This window comes from Felis catus, chromosome D3 (genome assembly GCF_018350175.1).
Source record: "Felis catus isolate Fca126 chromosome D3, F.catus_Fca126_mat1.0, whole genome shotgun sequence".
In the NCBI taxonomy this organism is placed as follows: Eukaryota; Metazoa; Chordata; class Mammalia; order Carnivora; family Felidae; genus Felis; species Felis catus.
In genome coordinates, this window is record NC_058379.1 from 53,487,036 (window position 1) to 53,505,447 (window position 18,412).

General features: G+C 35.2%; 1 protein-coding gene across 6 annotated transcripts in view; it reads right to left on the minus strand.

Moving 5' to 3' along the window:
- Window positions 1-1,094: 1,094 nt before the first annotated feature.
- Window positions 1,095-18,412, minus strand: part of TRAPPC8 (trafficking protein particle complex subunit 8) — an 83,530-nt gene continuing 66,212 nt past the window's right edge. For 5 of the 6 annotated variants that reach the window (XM_045042026.1, XM_045042027.1, XM_045042025.1 and 2 more), the window contains 5 exons: window positions 16,057-16,230; window positions 13,132-13,233; window positions 8,712-8,857; window positions 3,089-3,178; window positions 1,095-2,137 (listed from right to left, as the gene is read on the minus strand). In XM_045042026.1, coding sequence (XP_044897961.1) covers window positions 1,903-2,137; window positions 3,089-3,178; window positions 8,712-8,857; window positions 13,132-13,233; window positions 16,057-16,230 — 747 coding nt within the window. In that variant the 3' untranslated portion in view covers window positions 1,095-1,902. The remainder of the gene's footprint in view (window positions 2,138-3,088; window positions 3,179-8,711; window positions 8,858-13,131; window positions 13,234-16,056; window positions 16,231-18,412) is intronic. The other variant, XM_045042029.1, reaches the window with a different exon arrangement.

An 18,412-nucleotide genomic window follows, 5' to 3' on the forward strand; every position in this document is an offset into this window, starting at 1 on the left:
TTTAGGTAGACATCATTATCCTAGGGCCACCTGGAAATAAACTCTCTGGTTTTGTCTTAAAATATGTTTCATTTCCATTCTTGAAAGTATTCTTGCTGAGTTTAAATTCTGGCTTAGCAGTTAGTTTCTTTCAGCCCTTTGAAGATACCCCCCCCCCTTTTTCTGATTTCCATTATTTTTATTCCGAGGTATGCTATCAGTTATGCTACCAATTGTCTTCTGTATTCAAGATTGTATTCCCCTTTTCTTTAATTCCCAGCATTTTCACTACGTGGCATCCAGATATAGGCTTCTTTATATTTCTGTTGTTTGGGATTCACTAAACCACTTGAATCTGTAATTTGGTGTTCATCTTGGAAAATTCTCAGAGATTCTCTTCAAATACCACTTCTGCCCTACCCTCTCTCTCCTCCTTCTGGGACTCCAGATAAACATAAAATTTTCTCACTGAACCCAGTAGGTCCCTTAGTTTCTTGTGCTTATTTTCCAAATACTGTCTCCTTGCTTCAGAAGTTCCAATGATTTCTCCTGACCTGTATTTGTTTCAAAATATGTCAAACATAAGGCTCTGTGCATCGGCTGCTTCTTCCTAAGTAGATAAACACTCCCAAGGCAAAGTAGCCTCAAATGTTGATCTCGCCCCTCTAGACTTTCTTCTAGATTTTGGTCCACTAATAACTGACTATACTGTTAACACTTTGTTTTTTGTAAGAGGTTTTCTTCTCTTTTGTCTAGAGTCTACTTTTCTTCAGCAGGAAGGCTAATCACCTCGTCTACCATACCCAGCATCAGAGTCTGCAATGTGGTTATTTTCAATAGTCCAGTAGGCATGATCTTCCTTTCTCCCAGGATATTAAAGAATTCTCCAAATTTGTAACTGGGTGTCAGACATGACATATTTACAGACAAAATTTGTTTGCTCATGTAAACATGGCCACCAAGGACTACTGGAACAAAGCCTTGTACTTCATGTTTGGAAACAAGGCTTTCTTAGGAAACTAGTTTGTCCTGCTATAATTAATATGGTTAGCATTCATTTTAAATAAAGACTATATGATGTCCTCAGAATTAAAAAAAGGCATCTAATAAATCTATACAGTGAATAGCATGTCTTTATTCTATTTACATTTGTTATAAATATAATACATTTTTGAAAAGCTTATTTTTAATTAACTTGAGATTCATATTTTAAACAGATCAACTCAAATGTTAAAGTTACATAATAAAGAATATGATAATTTAAATGACAAAAAATCTCATATTGTGAAATAGTGCACCCTATACTGAGATGAATGAGGAAAAAAAAGTCAAACTCCTTTCAAAACTATATTCAAAGCATCAGAAAAAATTTTTTTCTTTTTACAAAGTTATGTATAAGCCATAGGAACCACCAGATACTGAAGTATGAAGACTCTATAACCAAAGTTCAAAATGTATTTTAGAGAATTGTGTGAAGCAAGACAGGAAAATCCGTATTTAACACTCTATAGAACTTCACAGTAAAGCTGGAATTTATAGACTAATGGCTTAACAGGAGTATCACCAACAAGGCCTTTCCTTCCTCAAAATCATCTGGTAATATTCATATACCATCAATATGTTGTAACAGCAGACTTAGACACTGGTTTTTAAGACAGGGCTTAATAAGGTGCGTGGCTATGTTGAAATTCCGTATTATGAGCATGTAAATTATTACCAGGGTTTAAAGAAATACAAAAAAAGAATATGAGTATTCTCAGTCCAACGTGCTTTGCATCATCAACAGATTGACAAGTCGAAAGTATTTTGCAGTGACCCGACACCAACCTCCATAACAAGTTAGGTATAACAAATACTGCTGTTAAAACCCATTCAGTAAAATAAAACTGATTCTTGTGGATTTCAGTACAAATTTGCAAGTCATCACACATTATTGATGATGATCAGGGCAGGCATGGAGTTCTGCTGACTCGTTTCAAACACTGTAACTTGGTCCGATAACTTGGCAAATACCCTAGGTGTTCCAAGGTTATAAACACCTGTATGGACAAAGCATGCCTTCAGCTGCAAACTGTGAATCTCCTGGCTTTTAAGTTGAAGTTTATATTGTGTTTGTCCAAGCCATGTAAATGATCCATGGATTTCCAATGCTTCTGGACTATGTGGGAGAAGGAAAATGGTAAGTTGAAGGGTTTTATAAAAATTTTCCCCAAGTCTCAGTAACACATCCCTTTCATCTAGCAATTCTACTTCTAGAAACTTTTTCATGAAGCCAACTGTTTCTTAATAACAACAATGAAAACAGCTAGTATTACTATTGCTCTAATAGTCAACATTTATTAATAGTTACTATGTTGTAGGCACAAGCATTATTGCATTTAATGCTCACAACAGCAGGTGGGAAATAATGGAACCTGATTTCAAACCTCAGCTTTTAACCAATTGGTTATCTGTACCTAAAAAAAAAAAAAAAATCATATACAGGAATGCTTATAATACTGAAACCATTTATAATGCTGAAAAATGGAACCCAGTATCTACCAATAAGGCATTAATTTATGACACACATAATCATACATAGGACATGTCTGGATTCCATACAGCTGCCCCAGATCCTATTTGGAGTGTTTATACAGTAGTAATCCATTCACGTTTCATATTACTTTTCCAAAAATCCAAAAATTTCTGAATTCCAAAAAGCATCTAGCCTTGAGGGATCAGATATGGAAGTATGTACCTGTATTTTTGGGTAAGTATTATTTTACAATCATACACGCACAAAAAAAAAAAAAAAAAACCTTAAAAACACTTCTATCACAAACTTGCTGATATTCAATTTTAGAGTTTTTTATCACCAACAAACTTTTCTGAAAAATTCTGTCTCCAATCAAAACAATTTGCTGCTCTTGGAAACTGCTTGTTATTTTATCACTATTGTAATGCTGAGACAACCCTCTGTAAGTCTTCTGTAACATTTCTGTAAAACCAAACACCCAGGGCACGCCTGAATAAACTTTCTCTATCCACATTAGGTAATTATATCCATAATTAAATTGTTCTCAAATCAATCTTAAGCCACAAAACAATCTTGCACTAAATACATCTTTACCTTGTTGTTTTATGCCGAAGATCAACTATTACATCAACATCAGCCTTAGAACAATTGGAAAGTAAAAGGGTGACTGGTACTAAACAAAGGCTGTGGAAGAAAAATGAAAAAGGTTAAGTTGTGTATTTTCTTTTTTAAATCAGCTATCTTGAAAATAACACTTAAGAATACCTAACAATCTCCTTAAAACTAATTAGATTCAAGTAGGGAAAAAAACTGAGTTCCAAAATCACTCCAGACAAATTATGTGTGTATATAAGAAAAACCTGTTACTACAATACTTGCATACTAAATCCCAGAATATATACATCCACAAAACCATCTTATTTCCATTTATTATAGCTACTACTAAAAAACAAAACAAAACAAAACAAAACACCCAAGTGTTTCTAAGTGGTTATTTCTCAAAATGAAAAACAAAGTAAAACTCAGATCAATGAAGAAAAAAATAAATCATGAAAATCCCAACAACTAATCCTGTTCTCTTTATGTTTCTTGAAATTTACTTTATTTTGGGAACTTGGACTAGATTGACATTTGCTTTTCTACCAAATTTGCATAAAAGCCATTGTGTTACAGAGAATATGAAAGTTCTTTCTATAGAACAAATTATGAGGAAAGCCTTTTTAAGTGGACACATTTTCTCAGGTAACCCAGTTTCTCCTATCACTTTAGAATTAATAAATTACTAAAGCATTACTAAGCACAGAAAGGACAGGCAGTGACGGAAGAGGATATATGAATAGACTGGTGTATGTTCAAATCAAGAATATAATAAATGGACATAACCTGGGCACAAATGAAGCCTGCTTACATACTAGTATTAATATTTTATTCTATAAACACAAAGAATAAAGAGATAGTAAAAACTAGGTGTGCTTGGGTGGCTCAGTTGGTTAAGTGTCCAACTCTTTTTTTTTTTTTTTTTTTTTAATGTTTATTTTTTAGAGAGACAAATGCAGAATGCAAGTGGGCTGGGGTTGGGGCAGAGAGAGAGGGAGGCACAGAATCCGAAGCAGGCTCCAGGCTCCGAGCTGTCAGCACAGAACCTGATGCGGGGCTCGAACTCATGAGCTGTGAGATCATGACCTGAGTTGAAGTCGGACGCTTAACCGACTGAGCCACCCAGGCGCCCCAAGTGTCCAACTCTTGAGTTCGGCTCAGGTCATGATCTCATGGTCTCTCTCATGCAGAGCCTGCTTCGAATTCTCTCTCTCCTCTCTCTCTCTGCCCCTCTCCCTGCTCCCTTTCTCTCAAAATTAATTAAAAACAAAAACAAACACTTTATACTAATAGTCTTTGAAAAATGCTAATCTGATGAGGCACAAACAGTCCCTAGAGACCAAACTGCTGACAACTATCCCCCCACCACCAAATTTAGCATTAATAAAAGCATACTACAGTTTGACTAAGGTTCAAATATCTACTCAATAATTCTGTACCTCAGTTTTCTCAACTGCAAACTAGGAACAATAATTGTACCTACCTCTTGGGTTTGTTATGATGATTAGGTGAGATCAAATATGCTAAGTGCTGAGAATAATGCTCGAAAGCTCCATAAACAATGTCTAATGTGACTTCTTATTTTGAAAACTATGGCAGCTAAACCCAGTGTTTCACCTCTGTTATCTCTGGTCAAATATTCTTCCTCATATTCTTGTTCCTGTATGATCCGTGTGCTACTGCCATAACCAAACCTCCTGCTGTCGCATTCCCTCCCACATTTCTATGTTACATTAAGAACACTCCCCTAGACCCTTAATCTCTATGTTTCTATATCTTGCTTTAACTGAAATTTGGCTGAATACACGGCTTCCTCTACAGTCCTCTCAACATTAGATGCTGTGTTTCTTCCAACAGCTTCCATATCTCGGGTCAGAATGTATCATTAATGTAGTTCTCAATGCCACTTCTTGATGATTTCTTCCTCCTACCCCTTCTGTCAAAACATCCAGTTTTTGGTCATATTACTCCATGGTTTTTAATCTTTTTTTATGTCCTCATACTAAAATACTAAAACCAAAAATAGTAACTCAGTACAGCAGATTCTTTGGGGGAGGGAGAAAGGATGAGTATTTTGAAATATCTGAGGTAAAGATGAGGGAACCATCTGCTTGACCTCCCACCTCCCATTCATCTTACACGTCTGGGAAGCAGAGGCATACCACCTACGTGAGAGACACTGCTCGAAGGCTTCTCTTCCAGATCATCTAATTGGCTTCAGTTAAAAGCTTCAGCAGGAATTTGCTTTCTTCTTTTCAATCCCGACAACTTTACTAAGTAGATAACTCATTCAACACCTTCCCAAATTCATACCACCTCCATAACCATCAGTACTATTCAAAACTCATCCATCTACCTTCCTTAATCATATTGTAATTTTTTTTTAGTCACCTAAAATAGCTACCTCTGAAATAATACTGTCACTCCACTCTCTGACAACCATCTCCCATTTCTCCAGCTCTCTCACTCAAGTACACTTCTATTCTTAGTTTTGTAAGGATGACCAACCACTCTGGCCCTCTACATCAGTGCTTCTCCAGTGCTTCTCCATCTTGGTGGCTGCGGTGTAACTATAATTACTGTTTAGCCATTATTTACTCCCCTCACTTCATTATTTACTCCCCTAGCCATTATTTACTTCCCACTGTGGGACTAGGAGTCATTCTTGCTGATGTGAAGGTGAGGCTAATTGGCCAATGGAATATTAATGTCTTTGACGCAAACAAAAGCCTTAAATGTGCTATCTCAGTATAACTCACCTTTGTACTCCAGAGATATGCCATAAGAAGAACATATCCAAGTAGCTGCTGCCCATTGCACTGAGCCCAAAATATATGTGGTGCAGACATGAACCCAACCAACCACAGCTTGAAGGTGAGCTGCAGCCAAATGGTAAGCTGATCTGCGGATCCATGAGTATAAGAATGCCTTATAAGCAACTAAATTCTGGAGTGGTTTGTTGTGAAGCATTTCTGTGGCAACAGTGATGGATACAGGTACATGCTGGTATCATCTGAGGGCATTTAAATTATACAGATGCCTGGGTCCTACTCCCAGAGATTCTGATTTAACTGGCACTGGAATCTTTAAAAATTCCCCAGGTAATTCTAATGGGCAGCAAGGGCTGGAAAAAACTGCCACATTTCATCCTTATCTAGCCTGCCTTGTTTTCACATACTTTGTGTACAGTTTTAATTCTGTGATGTTTTATTTTTAACCCACCACTCTACTCTAGTTTGATCAAACCTGCCCTGCTTCACATAATTCCATGCTAGATTCCCAGATTCTATGATGCTTTTTAACTCCAATTGAATCATGTGGACAATTCCTAAATATCCTTACCTCTAAAGCACAGCCAAGGTTTTAACTGCTGCTACGGTTAAAAAGAAACACCATGGAATCTAAGATATGAAGCAGGATAGGTCTGATAAAGTAGAACAATGGGTTACAATGAAACATCGGGGCGGGGGGGGGGGGGGGGGGGGCGGGCGGAGCCCTGGATGGCTCAGTCATTAAGTGTCTGACTCTTGGTTTTGACTCAGGTCATGATCTCACAGTTCATGAGTTCAGGCCCTGCATCAGGCTTTGCACTGACAGCGTGGAGCCTGCTTGGGATTCTCTCCCTCTCTCCCTCTCCCTTTTTGTCCCTTCTCCTCTCTCTCTCAAAAATAAGTAAATAAACATTGAAAAAAAAAAAAAAAAGAAAGAAACATCAGGGAATCCAAATTTCCCATGAAAGTACATGAAGTCATGACAGATTGATAGGGATAAAACATACCATCTTCCCCCTCAACTACAGCTGCATATTAGAGCAACATTAAGACCTGGACAAAAAGAATTTTATAAATAATTTAAATGGTTAAAATTTTTAAAAATCTGACAACAGTGGTGGTAAAGAAATGAAGCAAAGGGAACTGCTGGTGAGTTGTACAAGATGGTCAAACTATTTGGAAAAATTCCTAGATAAGTATGCAAAAATAAGGGGGGGCTGGGCAAGTTCACATAAACCGAGAGATTATACACAAGATTATTCACAGCAGAATTCAAAATAGCTCAAATATGAAAATAATCCCAAAGTCCATCAAGAGAGTAAATTATTCCAGTGCGTTCAAACATATTCATATGGCAATGAAAATGCTATAGCTTCATGCAGTGGCTGACAATTACTAACATAATATTAAATGAAAGCAGCTGGACATAAAAAGAAGATACTCTGTATAATTCCACTTATATAATAAAGTTCAAAAAATGCCCCATGAAAATCAAAATTAGAGATGCATATAAACTTAGTTGGGAAAATTATAAAAAGAAGCAAAGAAATGACTACCAATATGGGGGGGGGGCAGGGTAGTGACTGTGAGGGAGTACCAGCGGGCTTCTGTGATGCTAGCAATATTTTATTTCCTGAATACAGGTAGTTTGGTTATTTGGGTGTTAATTTTGTGGGGGGCGGGGAGGAAATGACTGTAGTCACTCATTGTCAGATCCAATAAGTAACCTTTTCATCCTTTTACTATTTGACATTTTTGCAGCATTTTAAACAGTTAACCCATTTCTCTCTCACTGAACTTTTGAGATATCACTTTCTCATTGATCTTTTCTTCCTAATTACTTCTCAACCAGTCTTTTTCACGGATTTCTTTTTCCTTAGCTTTTCTCTCAGATGTCATTGTTCTGCAGGTCACTGTTCTTTTTGTTCTATCCCACCTCATTCCCACCCCTACCCAGGGTGACTTCACCAAAATTTTCACCTTCAATTTTCACTTATAGACTGATTCTAATAGACTTCTCTCCATGTTTTTATACCTGCAAACCAGCAACTTTTTGAAGTGTCATCTGATTTAGGACTTTTTATTTACAGAACCTTAAGTTTATATAATCAACCTACTTACCAAAATTGCAAATACAGATGCCCCTTGAACAATACAAGGGTTAGGGGTACCAACCCCCACACGATCAGAAATCATATACACCTTCTGACTACCTTAACACTTAACTACTAATAGCCTACTGTTGACCCAAAGCCTTACCAATAACATAAACTGTCGATTAATGCATATTTTGTATGGTATATGAATTATATACTATATTCTTACAATAAAAGAAGCTGAAGAAAAGAAAATATTAAGAAAACCCTTAAGAGAAAACACATGTACAATAAAAAAGATCATGTATAAGTAGACCCACACAGTTTGAACTTCATTGTTCAACTGAACTGAACATCATTCCCCAAGAAGTTTGGCACTTAGTAAATCTTAAGTAAATGATGCTATTAAAACTTGAACTGTTTGATGAGTCTATACTATAGTCATTTCTTACAATTAATTTGTGTCCAACACAAAAACAAATAACATATTTTTTCCTTGTTTTTGACTTAGTGATAAACTTGCCCACCAGAAACTTTTGGCAATTGAGGTGTCTAAGGCAAATAGCCATCTCTAACCACAGGTGCAACATACAGTAATCAGAGTAAAGGGTAAAATATTTAAGAGCACTTTACAGATACTATTATTCTAAATTTCTTCATCAATATTTGGGTTAATGCTATCGTTTAAATAAATAAGAGTCTCTGCGTGGGTGTGCACACGTAGAAAAATTTTAACAAAAATAAGCCTCAGACCTTTTTTGATGAAATGGATGATTAAATGATTCTGGATAGTGAAGACTCGTTTTAATGAGATTAGAAAGCTGCTCTACTGACGGTCTTAAAGGAACTGTAGTGTTTTCTGGCCTGAAAAATTTTAATAGTTCCATTTCTGGTGGTTCCTGAGAAAAGAAAAAAATATACATATGACAATAAAAACACTGTCTTGTTAAAATATAGCATAAACAAAAGTAGTTAAAAACAGCTGAGATAAGGGAAAGCATGAACAATACTTTCTGCTGTTATTTAAACCAACAGAATCATCTGCGATATAATCTAGGATAAAGAATTTAGACTCAGGGGCACCTGGGTGGCTCAGTCGGTTAAGTGTGTGATTCTTGATCTCAGCTCAGGTCATGATCTCGCAGTTTGTGAGTTGGAGCCCCATGTCAGGCTCTGCACGGACAGTGTGGAGCCTGCCTAGGATTCTGTCTCTCCCTCTCTCTGTCCCTCCCCTGCTCATGCTCTCTCCCTTTCTCTCTCAAAATAAATAAATAAACTTAAAAAAAAAAAAAAAGAATCTAGGATCAGAATCATTTATTCATTCCTTATTTATTATGTGCTGGAGTTAGACTTGAATTCCAACAACTTCACATATTAGCTCTGTGATCTTGGATAAGGCATTTAATATCTTAAGACTTAATTTCCTCATTTATAAAAAAGTCTCATAATAATTTCAAAATCTGTTGTGGGTCTCATCTAGTAAAATTCCTTATTACTTAGTACTTAAGCTACAGACATTCAATTGTATAGCATCTGTTTTAATAAAGAACTAAAGTTGCCTTAAAATTTCATTTTGAAAATAGAGTGCTGTGTTTTATAGATTGTAATCTTTCATCTGTATTAACTGAAGGTTAACATACATGTAAAAGTCTCAATATAGCCAATGTCAGGCATACTGTAAACATTTCAATATCATTATCATCTAAATGAAAACAGAGAGTATTGTTCCCTTTCTAGTGGTATTTTTTTCTTAACCATTTTTTCTCCATTTCCCTTTACCATCCAGGAAAATTTTGATTTTTAATTTCTTGCTAGCCTAGCTGGACATTGATCTACACCAGGGATTGGCAAACTACAGCCCATGGACCAAATTCAGCCTGCCTCCTGGGGTTTTTTTTTGTTTGTTTTTTGGAAAGAAAGTTTTATTGACCCATAGCCATATCCATTTGTTTACATACTGTCATATGGTTGCTTCTGGACTTCACCAACAGAGATGAGTAATTAAGACAAAGACCTTCTGGCCAGTAAAGCCTAAAATATTACCTACCATCTGCTTATTCTTGGAAAAAGTTTACTGATCCCTGATCTATATAGCTGTAAAAGCAAGACCTAAATTTGCTTTTGATTTGTAAGTCAGAGAAAAGTGACTAGAGGTTTACTCTGGAAGAAAGAAGAGAACGGAAGCAGAATTTCTGGGGTGCTGGTTATGTTCTATTTCTTTATCTGGGTCCTGGTTATACTGGAGTATTCTTCAATTTGTGAAATTCAATGAGCTATTCAACTGTTCTGTATTTATCTTACACTTCAATTGAAAGCTAAAAAAATGTATTTTTTAATATATTCCAATCATCAAAAAATAAGCTATTACTTGAGACTTCTAAGTTATACTAAATAAATTTCTACATGCCACTTATTAGGAGGAAAATACATGAACAACAGCCATGAAAAGGATATCAAAGGCCCAAGCTAATTTACTAAGAGAATATTTAAGAGTTTCCCCCTCTCCCAGCTTTAGAGTAGCAAAAAGAATTTTCACAATCAGCACTAAATATTTGTGCAGCAGTTTGATAATGAGGATCTGATTCTACCTTATGACATTTCTACCACAAGACAGACAAGGTGTAAAGAATTATTATCCTGGTTTTACAAGTGAGTAGTAAGCTAAAGTTCATTAAGTTATGCAAGTAATTTATACTAGATCATCAATCTGAAAGTTTTTGGGCTCCAAATCTATTATTCACAGTATGATGAAACCGCTTTATGTCCCAAGCTCAGTTAACCATATAAAGAGAATATAAAATATTTCAAAAGTGAAATACAGAGAAATAAAAGGATATGCTATTCATGGTACATAAAATGAAAATATCACTTTTTTTTTAAATGTTTATTTATTTTTGAGAGAGAGAGAGAGAGAGAGCAGGGGAGGGGCAGAAAGAGAGGGGGACAGAGGATCTGAAATGGGCTCTGCATTAACAGCACAGAGTCTGATGTGGGGCTCAAACTCAGGAACTGAGAAATCATGACCTGAGACAAAGTCTGATGTTTAACTGACTGAACCACCCAGGGGCCCCAAGAATACAAATATATTTTATATAAATCACTTCTGGGGTACCTGGGAAGCTCAGTCAGTTGAGCATCTGACTTCAGCTCAGGTCATGATCTCACGGTCTGTGAGTTCAAGCCCCGCATCGGGCTCTGTGCTGACAGCTCAGAGCCTGGAGCCTGCTTTAGATTTGTGTCTCCCTCTCTCTCTGCCCCTCCCCCACTCATGCTCTGTCTCTCTCTCTCTCTCTGTCAAAAATAAACAAACATTAAAAAAAATTTTTTTAAATCACTTCTTCCTTTTCTAAATACTTATTCTGCCTATGTTTGAGATATTCTAGATTATCAAAAGTTTGTAACATAGACAACCAAAATTTGGGACTTAAAAGGGGAAAAAACAATTTTCTTATATTAAGAAATAGATGCAGGGTTAAATTTGATATCTTCATTAAACCTAATGGAATATTACCATTAGTAATCATCAAAGTAAAAACTGATTCAAGTTGTAGAACAACCAGTGGATGCTAAAACTAGGGGAACTAGGTTTAACAAGAAATCAGACATTTACGTAGGCCCAAATTATTTCTCCACAAATTACTTATTAGAAACAACAATAACTTTACTGTAGAGAAATAAGGTGGACTTTATCAGTGTGACCCATCACTGATAATGAAACAAATTAATATCAAGAGCTTTCTGATGTAATTCACTGGCAGGGACATAACATCACTTCTGTAGCATCCCTGCCAAAAATGTATAACCTTAATCTAGTCCTGAGGAAACAAGAAAAAACCAAAGAGGTATTATTTTACATTAAAATAACTTGCCCATGCTCTTCAAAGATATCATATGACACAGGACAAATGAAGGCTCAGAAACTGTCCCAAATTGAAGGAGACTAGAGAAACAGGACAAGTAAATGCAATGTATGATCTTGGACTGGATCCTGGTAAGAAAACACAAACTGTTACAAGGATAAAATGGAGAACTCTCATGGCATTTGAATATGGACTATACAGGAGTACTGCATCAATGTTAAACTTCATGAATTTAATAATGGTTTTTGTGATTATTTGAGAGATTCTTTTTTTTTATGATTTGGGAGAGGATTTTTTTTTTTTTAAATGTTTGTTTATTTTTGAGAGACAGAGAGAGACAGAGTGCAAGCAGGGGAGGGCAGAGAGAGAAGGAGACACAGAATCCGAAGCAGGCTCCAGGCTCTGAGCTGTCGGCACAGAGCCTGATGCGGGGCTCAAACCCACCATCCGATCCGTGAGATCATGACCTGAGCTGAAGTCGGACACTTAACTGATTGAGTCACCCAGGCACCCCTATTTAAGAGATTATTCTTATTCATTGCAATACTCAATGAAGTAAATAGGGGCAGAGGAGAAGGATGTCTGCAAATTTACTTGAGAGTAATTACTTAAGAATAATTAAGAAAAAAATCAATGTGTACATAAACAGAGGAAGAATGATAAAGCAAAGAAGGTAAAATGCTAACCACTGGTGAACCTTGGTAAAAGGTGTAAGAGAGTCACTCTTTACACAATTGTTGCAGCTTTTCTGCAAGTTTGAAAATTATTTCAAAATAAGTTTTCAAAAATAATGTAAGAAAGCTTGAAATTAAGATTCATTATTTAGAAATGCAATACAAGGTCATGGTTCAAATTACTGGAAATTTTGTTCATATATACGAGAACTTTTTGGTAAGATGAAATAGTATTTTATGAGAAATGAAAAAACATATTAAATACTATTCCCAGCTGCTGCACAACTCCAGGGGCCATCTTTACATTTCACGATATGCCTCCTCTGGAGTTCTGCAGTGGCAAGGGCATGTTTCCCTTCCTCTCAAGCAAATCAATTCTTTTTGTAACTATGAATTCTAGATTCAGTACAGAATATTAGGAAACCTCAAGATCACAAGTGTATCTAATACTCTTACAAGATGCTAATGAATTTTATTTATGTTCATTTCTCATTCTAATTAGTCGTCTGCCACCAACCCCTCACTCAAATCTCAATATAAAAGCCTGCATATACCAGCAGATCCCTTTAAAAACCCAAAAACCAACCAAACAAAAAACCCCAAGTTCACAAGAAGACCCAAAGCAAACATTACTATTACCTGTTTCTGAGGACATGAAAAGGCTTCTTTTCCTATAGTGCGAAGAATAACATGATGCTGACCTTCCAAAATTAGTTGCTTACTATCTTCCACTACATAAGCCTAAGACATACAAAGCACAAAAATGTTACCTTGCTTGGCAATACCTCAAAAGTAATGAATGCAATTATTTGATGGAAGGTAGAAATATCATGGCTGTTTATCAATTATCAACACGATGGCTGTGTCAGCATTTCTACTTTTATTTACTCATTCAATAAATAAAGAATCTGTCAAAATCTGTTTGCCTCAGTATAATACATTTGGGCCTGGATATTTGAAGGATACATCTTAAAATCTTTTTTCAGTTTTCTCTAGAGCTCTTAAGAAACTAGTGCTATAACACAAGTCTTTTTGTGATTGAACTACCAAAATACAGGCAAAACGTACATGCTTCTGAAATGCCACAGGGTTTATCACCTAGAAGAACATAATCGTGAAAACAGTCATAAATCTTCTAAGTGGAAATGTCACACCCTTGGAGATATCTTAAACATAAGTACATATACTTGAAAAAAAAAAAAAAGGCCAATTTCATCTATATCAAAACACTGGTTCCAGCATATAACTCATCTCCCTCTTGAACCGCTTCTGTCCTAGAGAAAATATAATACGTAAATGGCTCTGATACGCTGTTACTGCCACATTATGCAAATACAAAGGTTTAAAAATTTTTTAACAAGCCCAATTTTTTTACTATTAGATTCAACAGACACAAAATTTCTCAGCCAAAATGCTATAGAAGTTTCTAAATGTTTATGTTCAATTTTTGTACTCATTTTACCATGACCAGTGACAGCATGTCATCTGCAGACCAACTTGGGAGTAGTGCACTAAGGCATTGGACAGCCCAGGACCTGCTCGTGTGAACCAATACATAACCCAAAATGCTGGACTTAAACACCTGACGCGGTGGACCTTTGAGAGGTTGAATACAAAGTTCTGAGACATGTCACGTTTTTTCCAATGGTCTCATGGGATCAAACAAAAATCACCCCTAGCCATGTCTAATTCTATAAATAACATTCTCCTTTCTGCACAAAGGCTTCGCTTTTTAAAACAAACATTTATGCTTAGTTAAAACTGCTGAGTTTTTCTGTGCCTCTTTTCCAATTATTTTTCACAAAGATGTTGTCTGAGCTCGGTTTTTCTCCTGAATTATATTTTATTAAAAGAGTCCTAGGCATCCTGTGCTTCCTCCTCCACAGCTTAAATGACTTTTCAAATTTCATTTCATTCAGTGTGTCATTTCTGCATTATCTGGAGACCTCACTAAAGGAACTCTACCACTTTCTCAAATGAGTATGTGATAAACACAAATACGAGCCACTACCAACTTCATATCCCATTCTTCATTCTATTCCAATTTCCATTTTCTAGCCAAGGAGCATCACAATCTTAGTTTTCTTCTTCATGTGATCAGCAATACTACTAGTAGTGGGATTTTATTCCAGGCTATTTTTTAAAAGGTAACACTTTCACCCCCAGCCAAAGTTACTGTGGACTTAACAATGAATACAGAGTACAGATTACTCAAAATCTTGTCTCAGTAATATTACAAACTGTTACACGGCAGGAATCTGTGGAGTGACAGCCACATATGCCACGGTTATAGTATATATTTAATGACTGGTTGGTTTACATTAAGAGGAAAATACTGCTAAGCCTGAAAATAGAATCCTCTTGATTCTAAGCCCCAAGAACATCTGATTTCAAGCTAAAAATGTGTAACTGACCTTTTAAATATTAAACATCTCTAGTCAATAAAAGTACCAATTTGTTTAAGCAGTTTTATTAAAACTCATGCAAAAAATAAAAAACTTATGCCAGCTTAGTTTCAAGAAAGTTTATTTAAAAATGTGTGATTTAGTAAAAATAATAGTCTAGAATATCTGAACCAATTTAAAAATACATATATTGATCATCTACTATGAAAATACCTCTATGTGAGAGAGCTCTTGTATCAGACAACACAAAATGAAACCTTTCCACACAGTTCAGGTGAATATCCTTAGGCAAGATCCTTAATTTCACTGTAGAATTGTTTTTTAAAAAGTAATATATAATTTTATTATATATTCTATGTAATGTATACAATTTATATACAATTATAAATTTCTAAGATACAGAGGGTACACTGTGCGAAACAAGCCTGCTCTGTATAACAGGTAACTCTAAGGAAGACTAATGCCTAAGCAATCTCATTTTGCTCTGTCATGTGTGGATCTTATTTGGATATGATTTTTTAAAAATTAAAATATTTTAAAATAATCTGGAAAAAACAAAAACAGACCAACAAATAGATCATAATTAAGAATTACTGTTAATTTGGTTGGATGAGATAACAATATTTTGGAGATGTTAAAGAAAGTCTTCATCTGCTAGAATACAGAGCATTTACACGTAAAATATTATGTCACTAAAAAAAAAATACTATAGCAAATAATAAAGGAAAGTAAAAATAAAAGAAAACAAAGGAGAGGGGCTAATGGAATAGATGAAAGATGAATAGCAACAAATTAGTGACTATGGAGTCTGAGTAATGGGTACCTGAAGGTTCACAGTGCTATTTTTTTCCATTTTCAGTTTCTGAAAATTCCAATAATAAAGAATTTAATAATAACAGTTGTTTTCATGGAGGTTAACAAATCTATAATATTCTCAGTACCACTTAGAAGTAACAATAACAAAGAAGAAAGCTATCTAATTTGAATTCTTTAAGTAAAAAAGTCATTATAGAACTATTAAATAAAATTATAAAACAACTTTAATATTGAAACTAAAAATTTAAGCAGAAAAAATGCAAATACCAGCTTACATTTGTTCTTTGCTTAAGGCTCAAGTATCCGTAAGCAAGGCTTGCTGAAATAATTTAGTAACACATACCTTCCATAATACGACAATATTCAAATCCACCTCACTGCACTTCTGAATCAATCTCACAGCATCCTCTAATGACTGTTTTTCAGTATGCACGGACGGCTGGGCTTGTGGTTTCTTTAATTCAGAAGATAAGCTTCGATAAAAGAAGTCTGCACATGGACTTGCTGAACTTATTATCTGTCAAAAGAAAATCACTTATCTACATAAATGTTTTCAATTAAATACACCCTACCAAAATTTATATTTCTCTATATATTTCTGTATAACCAAAACGCTTATTAAAAAATTTCTTGTCAATCTGTCAATAGAGAGAGGCTGTAAAACACACTAAAACATTTAAACACCTAAAATATTTGGTATAAATTACCCTGAATCTTAAAGCTGTTACCTCAAAATAATTAATCTACACTGCCATGACATTAGGTTTGACCTTCCAAGTATCCAGGGAAGATGATGGGTAGCTCTAAGAAAATGAATAAAAAATAAATTATTGAAAAGTAATATTTTTTGTGCTATTAAAATAACAGAAATCGTTCTCATTCGAATACTTAGAATACTAGACAACATCTAGTGAAACAGAATGCAAACTGAGTAATTGGTCTTAATGTGGCTCTTCTACTTGAAGGAAGAGAACATGAGAAAAGAATTTTTTAAAAACTTCTTAATGGAATCAGAAGTACAGGATTTCCTTTAATGGGATATTATGTTTCACAGTAAACTGTCTACACTTAGGATTCCCTTCATTATAGGCTATATTATATAGATGCTAAGTTTCAAGTTAATTATTAAATATTAATAAATATACACATTTTCCCTTTAAGAATAAACTATTTTCTGGTAAGCAATTGTCCCCATAGTTCTCTCATTAATCTGTAGTGCTTGGGGAGTTCTATTTACTCAACCAGATTCATCAAAAGGGAAAATGTCCTTCTTTGTTTTTACTTTCTTCAGTACTCCTATACAAAATTATTTGCTAATATATACAATAAAAATTATACACTTAATATGATTTAAGGGTCTTGATTATGTCTCTAGGGATTTTAAATTTAAAAAAGAAGTGAAAAGGACAAACAACTGAAATCATGAAACCTAAATTCAGTCATTCAGGAGGCATGGCATTGCTAAAAGTATACTTGTTTTGGAATTACTGGACTTTTGGTACTCTGAGATATTTCTAAATAACTGCTTCTTCAAATAGTCAAAAGATAGCCACAAAGAGTGAGTCAGATGAAGGCCAATGATAAGAGAAATACAAAAGCATAAGAATGTCTGGAATTATCAAATCAAAAAACACAAAGAAGAAACAATAACACAAACAGTAACGTTGGTAACAGTACCAGGGCATGCCTACGTGGAAGTTTACACCCTTGGTCCAGCATTTCTCAAAGCAAATCACCACATCACCTCATCAGATTATATGCAGAGTTGGTTGAAAATGCATATTCCTGGGGTTAAGCTTCCAACTCTCTGATTTCAGCTTGGGTCATCTCACAGTTTGTGAGTTCTAGCCCCACATCGGACTCTGTGCTGACAGTGTGGAACCTGCTTAGGATTCTCTCTCTCCCTCTCTACCCCTCCCCGACTCACATTGTCCCTGTCTCTGTGCCTCTCTCAAAATAAATAAATAGGAAGGGAGGGAAGGAAAAAATGCATATTCCCAAACTCCCCCCAAGACATAACGAATCAAAGTTTTGGAGGCAGGAAAGCAAAATTTTCATTTTTACAAAATTCTCAGATCAAAAATAGGGTCTGAAAAAAAAAAAAAGAGACTAATAACCTTAATATCATCTAGGAGCTTACAGTAATTTAGTATACATATTTTTTATTAAGTAAACTACGCCCCATGCAGGGCACGAACTCACAACCCCCAAATCAAGAGTCACATGTTCTACCAAATGTGCCAACCAGATGCTCCAGCTTATAGCAATTTAGAATCTCAGGTCCCACCCTAGTCCCACTGAAATAGAATTTGCATTTAACAAGAGCCCCACATGTTGTGAAAGTTTGAAAACCTACTCTAAGTGATTCTTACAAATAATTAACTTGAAATACCACTGTTTTGGAAAATACATTTAAAACTACAAAAGAGCTTATTATTTTGGTCTCAGAACCGTATGATACACCAAAATCCAGAGAATTATCATCTTTATGTTCCACTGTAACCACTTTTCCTAATAAATTGGTTCCCTTGTATAATCTGGTTTCTTTCTTTAATACCAAGGTTTATACTTTTTTCCTGTGATACCCTCAAAAGAAAGTTAGTTTTGAATAACTAACTAAAATGGCATAATCCACACAGTATTTCTCGTCTGTTTTAGAGCATGAAGGGAAGCTGCAAAACCCAACAATGTTGACATAT